At 50.0% G+C, this 13570-nt stretch overlaps 7 protein-coding genes across 7 annotated transcripts; 3 read left to right on the top strand and 4 right to left on the bottom strand.

The window, feature by feature from the left end:
• Positions 1-674: 674 nt before the first annotated feature.
• On the top strand, positions 675-2019 carry CC77DRAFT_1028223 (mannitol 1-phosphate dehydrogenase; the record flags this gene model as incomplete). The annotated part of the gene is made up of 2 exons (XM_018526431.1): positions 675-1446; positions 1493-2019. 2 exons carry the CDS (start codon positions 675-677, stop codon positions 2017-2019), a joined length of 1299 nt encoding a protein of 432 aa, XP_018389745.1.
• Positions 1797-3761, bottom strand: CC77DRAFT_510626 (proline iminopeptidase). Its single transcript, XM_018531982.1, has 3 exons — positions 3605-3761; positions 3504-3551; positions 1797-3379 (listed from the first exon to the last, which is right to left on the bottom strand). Exons 1-3 carry the CDS (start codon positions 3660-3662, stop codon positions 2088-2090), a joined length of 1398 nt encoding a protein of 465 aa, XP_018389744.1. The 5' UTR covers positions 3663-3761; the 3' UTR covers positions 1797-2087.
• Positions 3762-3767: 6 nt separating this feature from the next.
• On the top strand, positions 3768-6178 carry CC77DRAFT_1016698 (galactose oxidase). The gene has a single exon (XM_018524260.1). The coding sequence runs from the start codon at positions 4019-4021 to the stop codon at positions 6062-6064; it is 2046 nt and encodes a 681-aa protein (XP_018389743.1). The 5' UTR covers positions 3768-4018; the 3' UTR covers positions 6065-6178.
• Positions 6179-6182: 4 nt separating this feature from the next.
• On the bottom strand, positions 6183-8635 carry CC77DRAFT_1016697 (P-loop containing nucleoside triphosphate hydrolase protein). Its single transcript, XM_018524259.1, has one exon. It carries the CDS (start codon positions 8573-8575, stop codon positions 6203-6205), a length of 2373 nt encoding a protein of 790 aa, XP_018389742.1. The 5' UTR covers positions 8576-8635; the 3' UTR covers positions 6183-6202.
• A 334-nt stretch (positions 8636-8969) lies between these two features.
• On the top strand, positions 8970-11209 carry CC77DRAFT_510940 (hypothetical protein). The gene is made up of 3 exons (XM_018531986.1): positions 8970-8983; positions 9039-10753; positions 10818-11209. The coding sequence occupies exons 2-3, from the start codon at positions 9361-9363 to the stop codon at positions 11174-11176; spliced, it is 1752 nt and encodes a 583-aa protein (XP_018389741.1). The 5' UTR covers positions 8970-8983; positions 9039-9360; the 3' UTR covers positions 11177-11209.
• Positions 10763-12851, bottom strand: CC77DRAFT_510653 (hypothetical protein). The gene is made up of 2 exons (XM_018531983.1): positions 12452-12851; positions 10763-12399 (listed from the first exon to the last, which is right to left on the bottom strand). Exons 1-2 carry the CDS (start codon positions 12647-12649, stop codon positions 11242-11244), a joined length of 1356 nt encoding a protein of 451 aa, XP_018389740.1. The 5' UTR covers positions 12650-12851; the 3' UTR covers positions 10763-11241.
• CC77DRAFT_1091271 (hypothetical protein) lies at positions 12782-13522 on the bottom strand (the record flags this gene model as incomplete). Its single annotated transcript, XM_018529557.1, has 2 exons — positions 12782-13458; positions 13510-13522. Coding segments are annotated over 2 exons (418 nt in total), but the record flags the coding sequence as incomplete, so codon positions are not given.
• Between the last annotated feature and the right edge of the window lie 48 nt (positions 13523-13570).

Here is a 13570-nt window from a genome sequence, read left to right as displayed (position 1 = left end):
GCGAAAGAGCGAGCTGATGACGGCATGACGAGGCTGGGAAAAGGTCACGTATACATGATAGAGCTCAACAACAATACACGTCTTTGAACTACCTCACATCCATGGGAACAGCAATACTTACAGCTACAGAAATATGTCAAATGAGTCGAGGATACACGATGATCACTGCCTGCGTTACCAAAAGGATTGCGGTCAGGTCGTGGATGTAATTCGGCACTCGGCTAGGTTTAGCGCCTGATAGAGGAGGTCCCTGGTGACATATGCGCAATGCCTCAACCGCCGACTTCATTCCCGAACAGTCGTCTACCCCACACATTTACACAAATGCCCCACTTCGCGGCGAGTTGTCCAATACCGCCTGGCGCTTTTCTTCTCGGATGAGCTCTTGTCCAGCATGCTCAGTATCGGGTAGTGCACTCGTCCAAATGATGCACACGCCGTTGCGTACTAATATGTGGGTGTCGTGTTATTCTGGGTACTGCAGGACCACTGCATAAGTACGCAGTAGATGACGTCTAGCGAGCTGTCGTCCCACGCGCCACCGGAGTGCATATCGGTAAAGATCAAAGTGAGTACGCAAAGCCGCGACTGGCAATGGTTTTGCTCTTCCATTGCAGACGCAGTAGCTAACACCAACCATTGAAGACATCTCCCTCGGTCTCAAGCTCAACCAGATGGCTCCAACAAGCTCGTCTTCGAAACCCTACTCCCTCGCTATAGTAGGCGGTGGAATATCCGGCCTCTGCCTTGCAATAGCCCTCGTCCAATTCGATGTCCCTGTCACCATCTATGAAGCCGCACCGCACTTTGGTGAAATCGGCGCTGGGGTAGCATTCGGTCCCAATGCTGGACGTGCGATGGAGTTCCTGTCCCCAAAGATATACCAGGCTTTTTTGAAATGCAAGACAGGGAACGCAGACAACTCCAAGATGGATTCCTGGTTCACAATTCGGGTGGGAGACGCTAGGAGAGAGGACAAGGAGGGATATGTGAGAGAGGGCAAGAAAGTCGGCGATGCACTTTTTGAGGTGCCCATGCATTCGAGCGGAGGGCGCGGCGGTGTATACAGAGCACACTTCTTGGACGAACTTGTCAAAGACGTACCCGATGGTGTTGCCAAGTTCGACAAGAGGCTTGTGGAGATGAATGAAGCTCAAGATGGCTCTGGGGATATCGTGCTCAAGTTCGCTGATGGCTCGACAGCACAGCACAGCGCCGTGATTGGTTGTGACGGCATAAAGTCCTTGACGAGGAAGTGGTTAGTTGGAAGAGACAATCCCGCGTCCAAGGCTGTCTTTTCTGGAAAGTATGCCTATAGAGGGCTGATACCCATGGACAAGGCCGTCGAGCTGTTGGGCGATGATGTAGCACGGAACAGCCAGATGTATCTTGGCTATCATGGCCATTTGCTCACGTTTCCAATTGAGCATGGGAAGACGATGAATGGTAAGGTCAGTCATCGTCTAGAGAGGACATTTGCTAACTGTTGTAGTGGTCGCATTTAACTCTCGCGATACCTGGGACGATGAGAAATGGGTTGTGACTACATCGAAGGAGGAGATGGAGGCAGATTTTAAAGAGTGGGGTCCACATGTTCAAAAGATTGTCAGGGCAATGCAGAAGCCAGATATTTGGGCGCTCTTCCAGCATCCACCCTGCGACACCTATACCAAAGGCCGTGTCTGTCTACTTGGAGACGCAGCGCATGCGACCACACCCCATCAAGGCGCTGGCGCTGGCCAGTGTATAGAGGACTCTTACATCCTCGCTAATCTAGTCAAGGACGCGAATAACGTTGACGAGTTGCAGCGAGCCTTTGGCGCGTTCGACCAGGTCAGACGGGAGAGGACACAGAAGATCGTGAAAACAAGTTACGAAGCTGGCAAGTTGTACGATTTCGAGCTGTTCGGAGACGACCTTGATAAAATCGAGGAAAACTATATGCACAGGATGAGATGGATTTGGGATGTTGATCTGAAAGCACAATTGGAGCAGGCGCAGAAGATTATGAAGCAGTAGACGTGATGGATGGTTCTAAACTCGTACTTTGGATGACATACACGTCGGCCATCAACGAAGCTTCTTGCCTAATCCATAACATCATCTCTCAGAGAGAAGATTTGCCTCAGCACTTCATCCGTTTTCGCACCGATTCCATTGTGGTACATCGTGTTCGTAATGAAAGTCTTGCATCCCCTGATAGAATTTGCTGTCTCCATGCTCAGATCAAGGTCAACATACATGTCGTCAACGTAGACTGCAGCATAAGTAGGCACCTCGTTCTTCTTCAGCTGCTCTTTGTCGTACAGTTGCGGCCAGTCTTTCTCTTCGGCCAGAAGGTTGCCAACAGTCTTGAGCTTGGCGAGCTCTGGGTAAACATCGAACATGAAGGGATAGATCATCTCGCCTGTAAAGTAGACAGGCTCGTCGCCATCCACACGGGAAAGCGAGAACTCGGGGTGTTTGGAAATGAGACGCTCCGCAGACCAATTCGACGCCTTTCCTTGACAATAGATTGGCTCATGGAGAAGTGCATAAATGACGTTCGTGTCCCAGCTCTGTGCTGCCTCTAGCGCGAGAACGGTGGGTCGTGTCAAATGTCCGAATTGGGTCAGATCAGTATCGGCGCGGAGAACAAATTCGTGGACATCATCAAAACCTCCATGTTTACCGAAGTAAATTCCAAGCTGCAGGAAGCGACGTGCAGAAAGGAAGCCTTCGCCGCCTTGGACGCGCACAGTCGTGTCGCCGAAACGAGAGAGGAGTTTGACAATGCGTTTAACGCGATCAATGTCTTCAGGATACTTTGCGTAATACCCTTCGTTCCTGTTCTTGACACGTGCGTATAGGCGCTCGTAAACTTCATCTGGGTCATCTCTTAGTGGTGGCAAGCCGCCGAAAAGAAACGCTTCTTTGACTCCTTCGGGGTGGTGAGACAAGTAAGTCAAGCAACAGAATCCTCCAAAGCTCTGTCCCATGATGCTCCATTTCTTTTTCTCTTCGGGGTAATCCTCGGTCAATGCTTTTCTTATGGCCTCGCAGTCCTTGACAATACTATCAGCCCTGAAGCTCTTCATATAATCTGCCTGCACCTTCTCGTCACCCCTCAACTGTAAACTCGACTGGCTTATTGCAGTTGAAAGACCAGTTCCACGTTGGTCTAGCATGAGCACTCGGTAACCTTTATCGAGAATTGTTTGAGTCCATGAGACTTTTTCGGGGCTTCGGCACTCGAAGCCTGGGCCGCCTTGCAGATATACGAGCCATGGAAGCTGGGTCTTGGAGAGCTCGAGATGTGACTTTGAAGTGTAGTCTGCGGGCTTCTCGGCTTTCAGAGCAGAGCGTGCGAAGAGCTGGATTGTTCCTGCCGAAGGATTGCCTAGAGAGGAAGGAAGTGTCAGCACGATAGTATCATCATATATAGCTATTGAGCTCGCAGTCCTGCTCTGTGTTACGACTTTCAGATAGCAAACGACGATTTGAAAATGGGTTTTGCAACGTACCATAGTCACGAGGTACTTCGAAGAAGTGCTCCGTAATTCGTAGCTTGCCTGACTATGATTAGTTCGGAGATCTGGCCGAGTGTGCGAGGTTAGTGTAATACCAGGAACTACGTGACTCTTCTGTCCTAGGATCTCTGCCGCTTGTATCATTTTCGTCATCGTTTGTAGTGTTAGATGTAAGGCGGGGAGTGAATGTATGGTTGCTATCGATAAGGAAGCCCACCCCGTAGCGCCTGCTCCGAAGGATTCACGATACTGAACAGGCTGCACGCGACAATTCGCACTTGCACTTGCAAGAACGTGCTTATTGATTAGGATTATTCGGAATTGAATACTTGATTGCAATCACTTCGGGTGTTTGCAAAGTCAGAAGCAAGGTGCTGTAGAATCAACGCCAACGTTGGGAAAATTTCCAATTGAGGGGCAAAACGCGGAGAACTTTCTATCGGCAGACCGAACAGCTGCCACACATACAGCGTTTTGCGACTGCATTGATTCAGGCCCCAGGTTGAGAAATGGCTAAGGACAAGAAGAAGGCGGCAGCGGGAGGCAAAGCTGCAGCTAAAGCAGCAAAGGCAGCCAAGCAAGAGAAGAAAGCAGGCAAGAAAGACAAGAAGGTCGCCTCGAAGACACAGGAGATCGACTCCGACGCGGAAGATGTCGACCTAGATGCCATCTTAGCACAGTACGCGAAAGAGCAGGAACAACATCATGCGATAACGGAGATACCCGCTGAGCCGCCCTCTGCCCGGACTTCAAGCACCCTCATTGCCAATCCAGCAAACGAAAATGAGATCTTCTTGTTCGGAGGCGAGTATTTCAACGGAGCGACCGCGAAGTTCTTCAACGATCTCATGATCTACAACGTCAAGCAAGATTCCTGGAAACAAGTCACAAGTCCGAACTCGCCACTGCCTCGATCTGGGCATGCCTGGTGCCGGGCGGCAAACACGAAAGAGATCTATCTATTCGGCGGAGAGTTTAGTTCTCCGAAGCAAGGGACGTTCTATCACTACAATGACTTTTGGAAGCTCGATCCGGTCACTAGAGAATGGACGCGCATGGAGGGAAAGAGCAAGACAGCCGCTCCGCCAGCGCGAAGCGGACATCGCATGGTTGGTTTCAAACAATATATCATCCTATTTGGAGGTTTCCAAGATACATCTGCTACCACAAAATATCTTAACGATCTTTGGATTTACGACTGCGTCAACTTTTCGTGGCATACACCAAAGCTCCAAGCAGCCCGCGCAGTACCTGACGCGCGATCGAGCTTTAGTCTGCTGCCACATGAGCAAGGTGCAGTCATCTATGGTGGATACTCTCGCGTCAAGACTCAGGCTGGTGGCAAGCAACAGCAGCAAGGAAAGGGTAAGAAGACTAGCAGTGGTGGCCCAGCGTCGCGCATGGTACTGAAGCCGAAGGTTCACGATGATACCTGGTTCATACGCATCACACCTCCACCTGCCGATCAGCCATCGACAACGCTTCCAACTGTATCGTGGGAGAAGCGAAAGAAACCAGCGAATGCACCGAACCCGCCGCGCGCGGGTGCAACAATGGCTTACCACAAGGGTCGAGGTGTTCTCTTCGGTGGCGTGCACGATGTGGAGGAAAGCGAAGAGGGCATTGATTCCGAGTTTTTCAACCAGCTGTTTATTTGGAACGTTGAGCGTAATCGTTACATGCCACTTAGTCTGCGTCGACCAAAATTGAACGCGAACAAGAAGGCTGCCCAACAGGCAAATATCAATCGCCGAGATCGTGGCAAGGCCGCAGAGGAGGAGCTACTAGCCAATCTTAAAGCTCTCGAGATGAAGGCCGGTGTTTCTACAGATGCAGACTCGGATGACGAAGCTAAGAAACCCAAAGAAGAGGAAGAGGAGGAAGAAGCGAGACCAGAAAAGCCAAAGATTTTCGAGTACCCACACCCAAGATTCAATGCCGCGCTTACGGTACAGGCCGATACACTCTACATCTACGGGGGTACCTTTGAGAAAGGCGATCGCGAGTTCACCTTTGACGAACTCTGGTCTGTCAACCTCAATCATCTGGACGGCGTGACTGAGATTTTCAAGCGTGAGCTTGAAGACTGGCAAGGCAGCGAAGATGAGGCAGACTCAGAAGACGAAGACGAGGAGGATTCTGAAGACGAGGAAGGCGACGAGGATGACAAGTCTGAATCGACAGCTCCAACGAGCGTTTCAGAGTCCCCTGCCGTTGCTCCTATTCACTCCGAAGATCTTGGACCTCAAGAAGAGATTTCTGCACTTACCGATACTCTTCCGCACCCACGTCCATTCGAATCTTTACGGGATTTCTACGCCCGTACGTCAGAACAGTGGCAAAATATTATTCTGGAGGAATTGGAGAAGAAGGGCAAGATCGCGGAGAAGAGCCCGAAGGAAATCAAGAAACTAGGTTTCGATAGGTCAGAGGAGAAATGGTGGGATTGTAGGGAGGAGATTCGTGCGCTGGAAGATGAGCAGGAAGCAGCAGGTATTGGTGAGGTTGTCAGTCTGGCAGACAAAGAAGGTGCTGGAGTGGGAAGGAGAAGGTGATAGGTGTGCTTTGAGCTTACCCAGACTTAGAGGCATATAAGCTGTACATGTACACATATTACGTGAGAACAAAAGTTTGGTAAACAACAACAAAAGATGAGATCAAGAACTCAGCAAACGACCATGTTACTGCTCAATCTACATAATGGCTTCAACCACTTCTGACACCCAATCTAACTGAACTGCACTGACGCCCCTAGCCCAGGCCTTGCCTGTGAACACAAACTCATTAAAGACAATAGCCTCCACTTTCTTTCCAAAGAGCACCGAACTGGGGTGAATAGCTACAGTTTGGTTGCCTATCAACGTCTTGTAGCTGCCATCCGGCATCAATCTCGCTGTATTGGAGATGAATCCTCGTAGCATACATGCGAGTATGGCCTGACTTCTAGCTTCCGAGGGCGCACTTTCGGACTCCTCGTCGTCGGCCGAAAGTAGCTTCTGTTGTGTGCACTGCTGTCTTAATTGTTTCCTGATGTTCATCACATTCTCCATGGCACGGTGAGATACATAGTGCTTGTCGCACCAGGCTTTGCGTTGTGACTTTTGTTCAGCAGCGTATCGTTGCACAGCCATGAGAAGTGTTAGGTGATCACCTTCTCGACGATACAGCTCACGTCTAGCTTCTTCTGCTTCTTCTTTGCGCTCCTCAGTCACAAGGTTCAGGAAGACGTTCTCGACGCTGAGTGCGGATATAACGTCGACCACGTCGAGTAGGCAGTCTCGCTCTGGTTTCGCTGCCTCAACTAGTACTCGTCCGAGTGTAGGTGTGAGTGGGAACTTAGCAATTTTGAGACCAGTGTCGCTGATCCCACCGGTCTCGGTGAGTGCTTGTAGGTTTAAGAGCTGTAAGAGAGCTTTCTCCAGGGCTTCTCGCGGTGGCCGATCGAGGAATGGGAAACTGAGTACATCGTCGACACCTCGCGCCTTCATTGTCAGGATTGCCTGACTAAGGTCGCAACGCAGGATCTCGGGCGTTGTGCGTTCTTCCATAGTATTGTATCCGCTTTCAGTGTACAGCCGATAACATTGACCAGGTGCTTCACGACCAGCTCGACCTTTGCGTTGGATAGCTGCAGACTTGGAGATTGGTTTTACAAGTAGCGATTCGAGACCCAAGCGATTCCGGAATTGCTTTATCTTTGACTTGCCACAGTCTATCACAAAACGAACACCAGGGACAGTAACTGATGTTTCGGCGATATTAGTCGCAAGGATAACGCGCCGCGTGCGATAGGGTGTTGGCTGGAAGATGCGTTGCTGGGCGTGTTGTGGAAGGGCGGCGAAAAGAGGCAGCGCAAGAAGCTTAGGAACCTCGTCGTCCATACCTTCAGCGTAGTCGTTTATAAGCTTCTCGAGCCCCTCGATGGTGTCTTGACCTGTCAGAAACACAAGAATGTCACCTGGCAAAGGTTCCTTGTAATGTATCTGGAAGACAAGCTTTAGGGCTGCTTCGACCCAATCCTGCGTTGGCTGTGGGAGATACACTGTCTTGACTGGATATTGGCGACCTTCCACGTAACAGGTCGAGACGTTGCTTTTGTTTTCTTTCGCAGTCTTCGCGACCGTCTTCTCGGTGTTCGAGACAGGCTGGCTGTCTCCAAAGAACTTAACAAGGCCCTCTACGTCTGCTGTAGCACTCATTACTACGACCTTGAGAGGATGCTTTCTTGCTGTACTACCCTCTTTAGCGGCCACCAGATTCCTGAGAAACCCAAGTATCAAGTCGACGTTAACACTTCGCTCATGAACCTCGTCTACGACTACCGCGCTGTATTGCAACATGTTTGGATCTCTGAGCATTTCTTGAAGTAGCATACCCTCTGTCAAAAACTTGACTTTGGTGTGCTTTCCCGCAGCTGTGTCGAAGCGGACGCTGTATCCCACCTTTGCCGTAGGGCCTTTGTCACCAAGTAAGCTACCCATCTCATCGGCCACACGACGTGCCAGCGAGATCGCGGCTACTCTTCGAGGTTGCGTGATTGCTATGCATCCGGTACACCAGGACTCATTGGCCAAAAACTGAGGCACTTGTGTTGATTTACCAGAGCCAGTTTCTCCAGTTAATACCATGACGTTTTTTCTCTGAAGAGCTGCCCTGATGGCGTCCGCTTGTGGCCAGATCGGAAGCGACTTACGGACTTGCCGTAGCTCATCACGCTTTTGAATCACGTGAGATGGTACTCTAAGGTCCTGTTGAAGTTTTCGGGCATTATCGTGTTGCTTGTTCTTCGGCCGTGTTTGTTGATCAGGCTTTTGCTGGGCTTTGCTGGATTGCGTCGCTTTCGATTCTGCTTTCGTGATTTCGCCGGCTTGCGCAATGCGTTCTGGCGTAGGTTTGAGAATCTCATCCTCAGAGTCGTCGAACTTTAATATCTGCCCAGCTCCCTTCTTGCCGCTCCAGCCATCTTTCGCCGGCTGAGCTCTCTTTCTCTTCTTTCCTTTCTTCAATTCTACTGCTTGATCTTCCTTCTGCTCTACCTTCAATTCATCGCTCTTTTCCTTAGACATCTTTATTCCTGCAACTGAACAGACCGTGTGAAAATCTCGAGTATGTATGCTTGCGACGGGATACGCGTTGCGTGTCGCCAATTTTTTCGAACTTCTAGAAACCCTTATCGATAAGAGCGCGTGTCCGAATAAAGTTAGTGCGAACTGGGATTCATCTCCACCTCCGCCTCCACCCCACATTCTTAGTTGCTCGTCCGCCGCATCCTTTGTCTTTTCATGACGCCGAAGAGGGCCCAGTCGTGTACAATGTACGATCCCGTGGCATCGGGCTGAGATAGCCCGATGCCATACACTCTATGGTTGACCCCGCCGATGGCAATGATCAACTAAAGATGATCAACCGGGAAATTAGCCTGCATCACGGAGGATGCCGTCATAAGCTCTATAAAGATGAGCGGACAGCACCTGGTATGAACGAATCACGAAGCCAACGTGTTACAATACAGCTGAAGATGTGGGCCAGGGCCTTGTGTTTGCTCTCTTTTGCGTCGTTGGGCGTGGAGAGCAAGATTAATCGTAAATCTATTGTCCAGCAGTATAACCTCAAACTTAATCAATCGAACCCATACAGTCCTGTCCAAGTTGGCAACGGAAACTTTGCGTTTGGTGTTGACATTACGGGACTGCAGACCTTCCTTCCACATAATACCCTGTCATCATGGGGATGGCACAACTCGACGACAAATCAGACTCCGGCGGACTATACCGGCGTTGACTGGTGGACTCACGGTCGTCTCGTCAACTACGCGCAACCCAATCCCGAAGAAAAAGATATCAGTCAATGGATGATTGCGAACCCACATCGAATCAATCTGGGAAGAGTCGGACTGTGGTTCGGCGGTATTGCCGGAGGCAATGTCACCGAAGAACTACTCAATGGCAGAGAGCAGGTACTGGACCTCTGGGAAGGTATCATCAGCTCAACTTTCTTCATTCATGGATCAGAGGTTCGGGTGACAACTGTTGCCAGTCCAGAGACAGATACTGTGGCCGTGGAGATATCGTCTAGTCTAGTAAGGACAGCGGGATTGGGTGTCTTCTTTGACTTTCCTTATGCGACCGGGAAGAACAAGTTCGACGCGCCATTTGTTGGTCTTTTCAACGCTACTTCAAACCACACCACCACAGACGAGTACAGGAACAGAGGTGCGACAATCACTCACACTTTGGATGCAACAACATATGTAGCGGACATTGCCTGGGAAGGGTACGCTCGGCTTTCACGCCTACACAGCGATGAGCACAAGTATATCCTAGCTGCCAGCCAGAATTCCGAGCAGCTTTCTTTCACTGTTACATACGCTCCTCGCGCGGTCAATATGTCTTGTACACCCGAGACGGTTAAGCAAAAGGCTCAGACATGGTGGGCAGCCTACTGGTCGACCGGCGCATTCTTGTCACTTCCTTCCGCTAGCAACTCTTCAGCTGATGAGTTGCAGCGCCGCACAGTCCTCTCACAGTACCTCTTGGCTGTCAACGGGGCTGGCAAAGATCCGGCGCAAGAATCCGGCCTGGTGAACAATGGCTGGTACGGCAAGTTTCATATGGAAATGGTGTTTTGGCATCTGGCTCATTGGATGTTTTGGGATAAATGGGACCTCTATGACCGTAGCATCGGCGTTTACAAACGCTTCCTACCCAGCAGTTTCCACAGGGCAGAGAAGCAAGGATACGAAGGCGCGCGCATCGGCAAGATGAGCGATCCAAGCGGTCGGTCTGCGCCAGGTGAAATCAACAGCCTGCTCATCTGGCAACAACCGCATCCGATGTACTTTGCCGAAATGGAATATCGATCTTTCCCAAACGCGAAGACTCTTGAAAAATGGGACGATATCTTGATAGGCGTGGCAGACTTCATGGCCAGCTATGCCTTCTGGAACTCCACGACGAACCGTTATGATCTTGGGCCTCCAATGTACCCAGTCTCTGAGAATACTAAACCCAACGACACCATCAACCCCACTTTCGAGCTGGCATACTGGCGCTTCGGTCTCGACGTGGCATCAAAATGGCAAGTACGACAAAACAAGTCTGTTCCAGAGTCGTGGATACACGTACATGATAACCTCGCACCTTTTCCCACTGAAGAAGATGCATATGTAACATACGAGGGAATACCAGATATGTGGACTACACCAGAGTATACAGAAGACCATCCTGGTATACTAGGTATTTACGGTAAAGACTCCCATACACGAACTGCGTGTGAAACATAGACTGACTTCGTACACACAAACTTTAGGCTGGTTACCTCCAGACTCCCGCGTTAACACGACAGTATTCAACAACACTGTTGCCAAGGTACACGAGACCTGGAACTTTCCCTTCTCGTACGGCTGGGACTTCTCACTGTTGGCCATCACGGAGGCGAGGAGGGGTGATGCAGAACGAGCGGTTAGTCAGTTGCTTGATGTGAACAATGCTTTCGATGAGGTGGGCATGCCGGAGGGTGGAACGAGGGTACCTACGCCGTACTTTCCGAGTGCGGCAGGCCTATTGCTCGCTGTTGGTATGATGTGTGGTGGTTGGGATGGGTATGAGGGACCGGTTTGGCCGTCACACTGGGATGTTGAGTGTGAGGGTTTCACGAGAGGTATGTGAGTACATGTATGTTATAAAATGGTACAATAGGCTCTCTCTCTCTCTCTTCTAGTACTCAACGTACACTATTCTTCTGACTCCAGCAATGCATCAGTCGCGCTCTCTAGGAGCTCCGTACTGATTGACTCTTGCGATGGCTTCATCTCCTCGAGGACGTCCGTAAGAACGATATTCTGCTCATCTAACATTGAAACACCCAGCTCCAGTAGCCCTTCTGCATACTTGTTGAAATCTTTCCAAGTATTTATTCTTCTCGTGTCTGCCCACTTCATTTTGTCCCGCCAGAGAAACGGCGATCCACCGAGATACTTATCTCTCGAAACCACGCGGATTGTATGCAGACTGCGTTCTGGTGGCAGCGATTGCACTGTCTGGAATAGGCACTCCAGTCTTAGCACCTGATAACCTAGGTTCTGACCAAACTCGCAGGTAAAAATTTGCGTCACTGATATGGGAAGGCCTTCAATGACTTCCGGTATATCAATTTGCTTATATATGTCCAACGCTGGTGTATAGGGAAAAACTGTGAGTTTTGGAGCAGTGCAGTCAACGGTTACTGTTTTCAAACCAGCGCCATGTCTTGCCATGAAAGCTGCCAGAAGACGCTTGTGGCGCATTCCGTACGCATAGAGATTAGGTGGCCTCAAGTAAGCAAAAGCTGAAAGAACGGGCATATTCCAGTGGGTGAGCCAAGCCAATAATTTGCCAGTAGCCGGTTCCGTGACCAATTCGAGTGAACGTAGATTCGGTAGGTCAAGTGGTTCGATCTCAATCGTATACGAGTCGGAAACGCTAAGACGAAGTTCTGTCAGAGCCGTAAAGTGATTCAAGAGTAGAAGGCGTTCTGATGTATGGATGTCCCCACCGAAATGCATAACCATTCTTGTAAGCTGTGATCCGTGCGACCGTGCAATAGATGCCATAGTGGGATAGTTGAGGACGAAGCGGCAACAGAATTCGTGAAGGTTTGTCATATGGAAGACTAGGTCGGACAATGCCTTCTTCCGTAATTTCTTGGATTTCCAGTATTTCGCAGTATGTTCTTGAATACTGAATGAGCGAACCCAGGAAGCTTTAGGAAGACCAGAATCGGTCGTTTGATCTAAGAGCCGGGCCAGGGCTGTGATGTGGTCTGCTTCCATACCATGACTGTCTTGGGGTCCCGGAAGGCTGCCGTTGCGGTCAAGTGCTACATGGCGATACACTGCTGGCTTTATCATGTCCTGTACAATGTCAGGCATATGAACTATGAGATTAGTTTGGCGAAAGTAATACCCTCCACGATCTGCATACGCATTGTAGTCTCTGAAGGTCACGCGTTTTTCCTCTGATATAACAAGGGGAGCGACCAAAAATGTGAGTATCGTACGTGACCACATGGTCGAGTATATTGAGCCACAGTTCGGTCGGCAAAGCAGGCAAGATGTAAGTTTTAGTGGGAGTTTCGTCATGCTGTTGGCTAGTGTCGTCCATAATGTGATGGGTGCAGCTTGGAGAGAAAGAGCGTCAGTTGGGGAAGACTGCCTGGAGGTAGGTACGTCGATTTAAGGCATACTCAATTTAGGCGCTAGAAAAGCTAGCACTGATCAGGTTAGATGTTTGGATGCAGTTGTTGGGCGTAGTAATTATCGAGTCCCGGACGCAACGTCTCACATGAGACGTGCTTGTCGATGAATCTCGTTGCATGTATCTGCACAAAAACCTAATAACAAGGTTCTGCGAACCTTCTTCTGTGTTCGTTCTTTTCTTAAGTAACCCCTCTGAAACCAGGGATGTCGTAATGAATTGAAGTGAACGAGTGAGGACATATTAGGGTCTCTCTGATTTTTTCTCTTAATTTTACATCATGATATGATACAGAGTCATAATTTGGTTCCTCATGACCATCGAATCTTCATCTTCCATTGATCCAGCTTGGCCTCCCACCACGTCTTTTTAGGCGCCCGCTCAATCTCGTCCATTAACCTTGTGTAGTGCTCTGGTGCAGATGTGGGCTTTAGTACACCTGGCGACAGTGCATATGTGGTACTGTATCGGTTCTCCAGCAAGGAAAATAGTGCGTTCACTTGGGCTTGCTCGAGCTTGGGGTTCGCAGGCGGTGACGATGCAGCTGGTGTTGTAGATGCAGGGGACTGAGGCTTTGCGCCTTCTTCAGGAGCGGGCGTTATGGGTTGCAGGCCGAATGGTTTGCCATGATGTTCGATTGCCCGTGTGAAGGGAAGATTGGGGCGCAAAGCGTCCTTGGGCCAGAGGGCAAGGAGACGGGTGTATTGTTTTGTGATCTGAAGTTGCGTGTCAGCTGACTATGCTGTGATGCATGGCTGTAGACTCACGGTATTTGCCATGACTGCTGTGTGCGAATAGTCCAAGACGGATCTCGTTCACTTTCTTCGA

Source organism: Alternaria alternata (assembly GCF_001642055.1).
Source record: "Alternaria alternata strain SRC1lrK2f unplaced genomic scaffold CC77scaffold_3, whole genome shotgun sequence".
Classification (NCBI taxonomy): Eukaryota; Fungi; Ascomycota; class Dothideomycetes; order Pleosporales; family Pleosporaceae; genus Alternaria; species Alternaria alternata.
The sequence above is the reverse complement of the archived record's forward strand: the minus strand, read 5'-3'. Positions and strand labels throughout refer to the sequence as shown.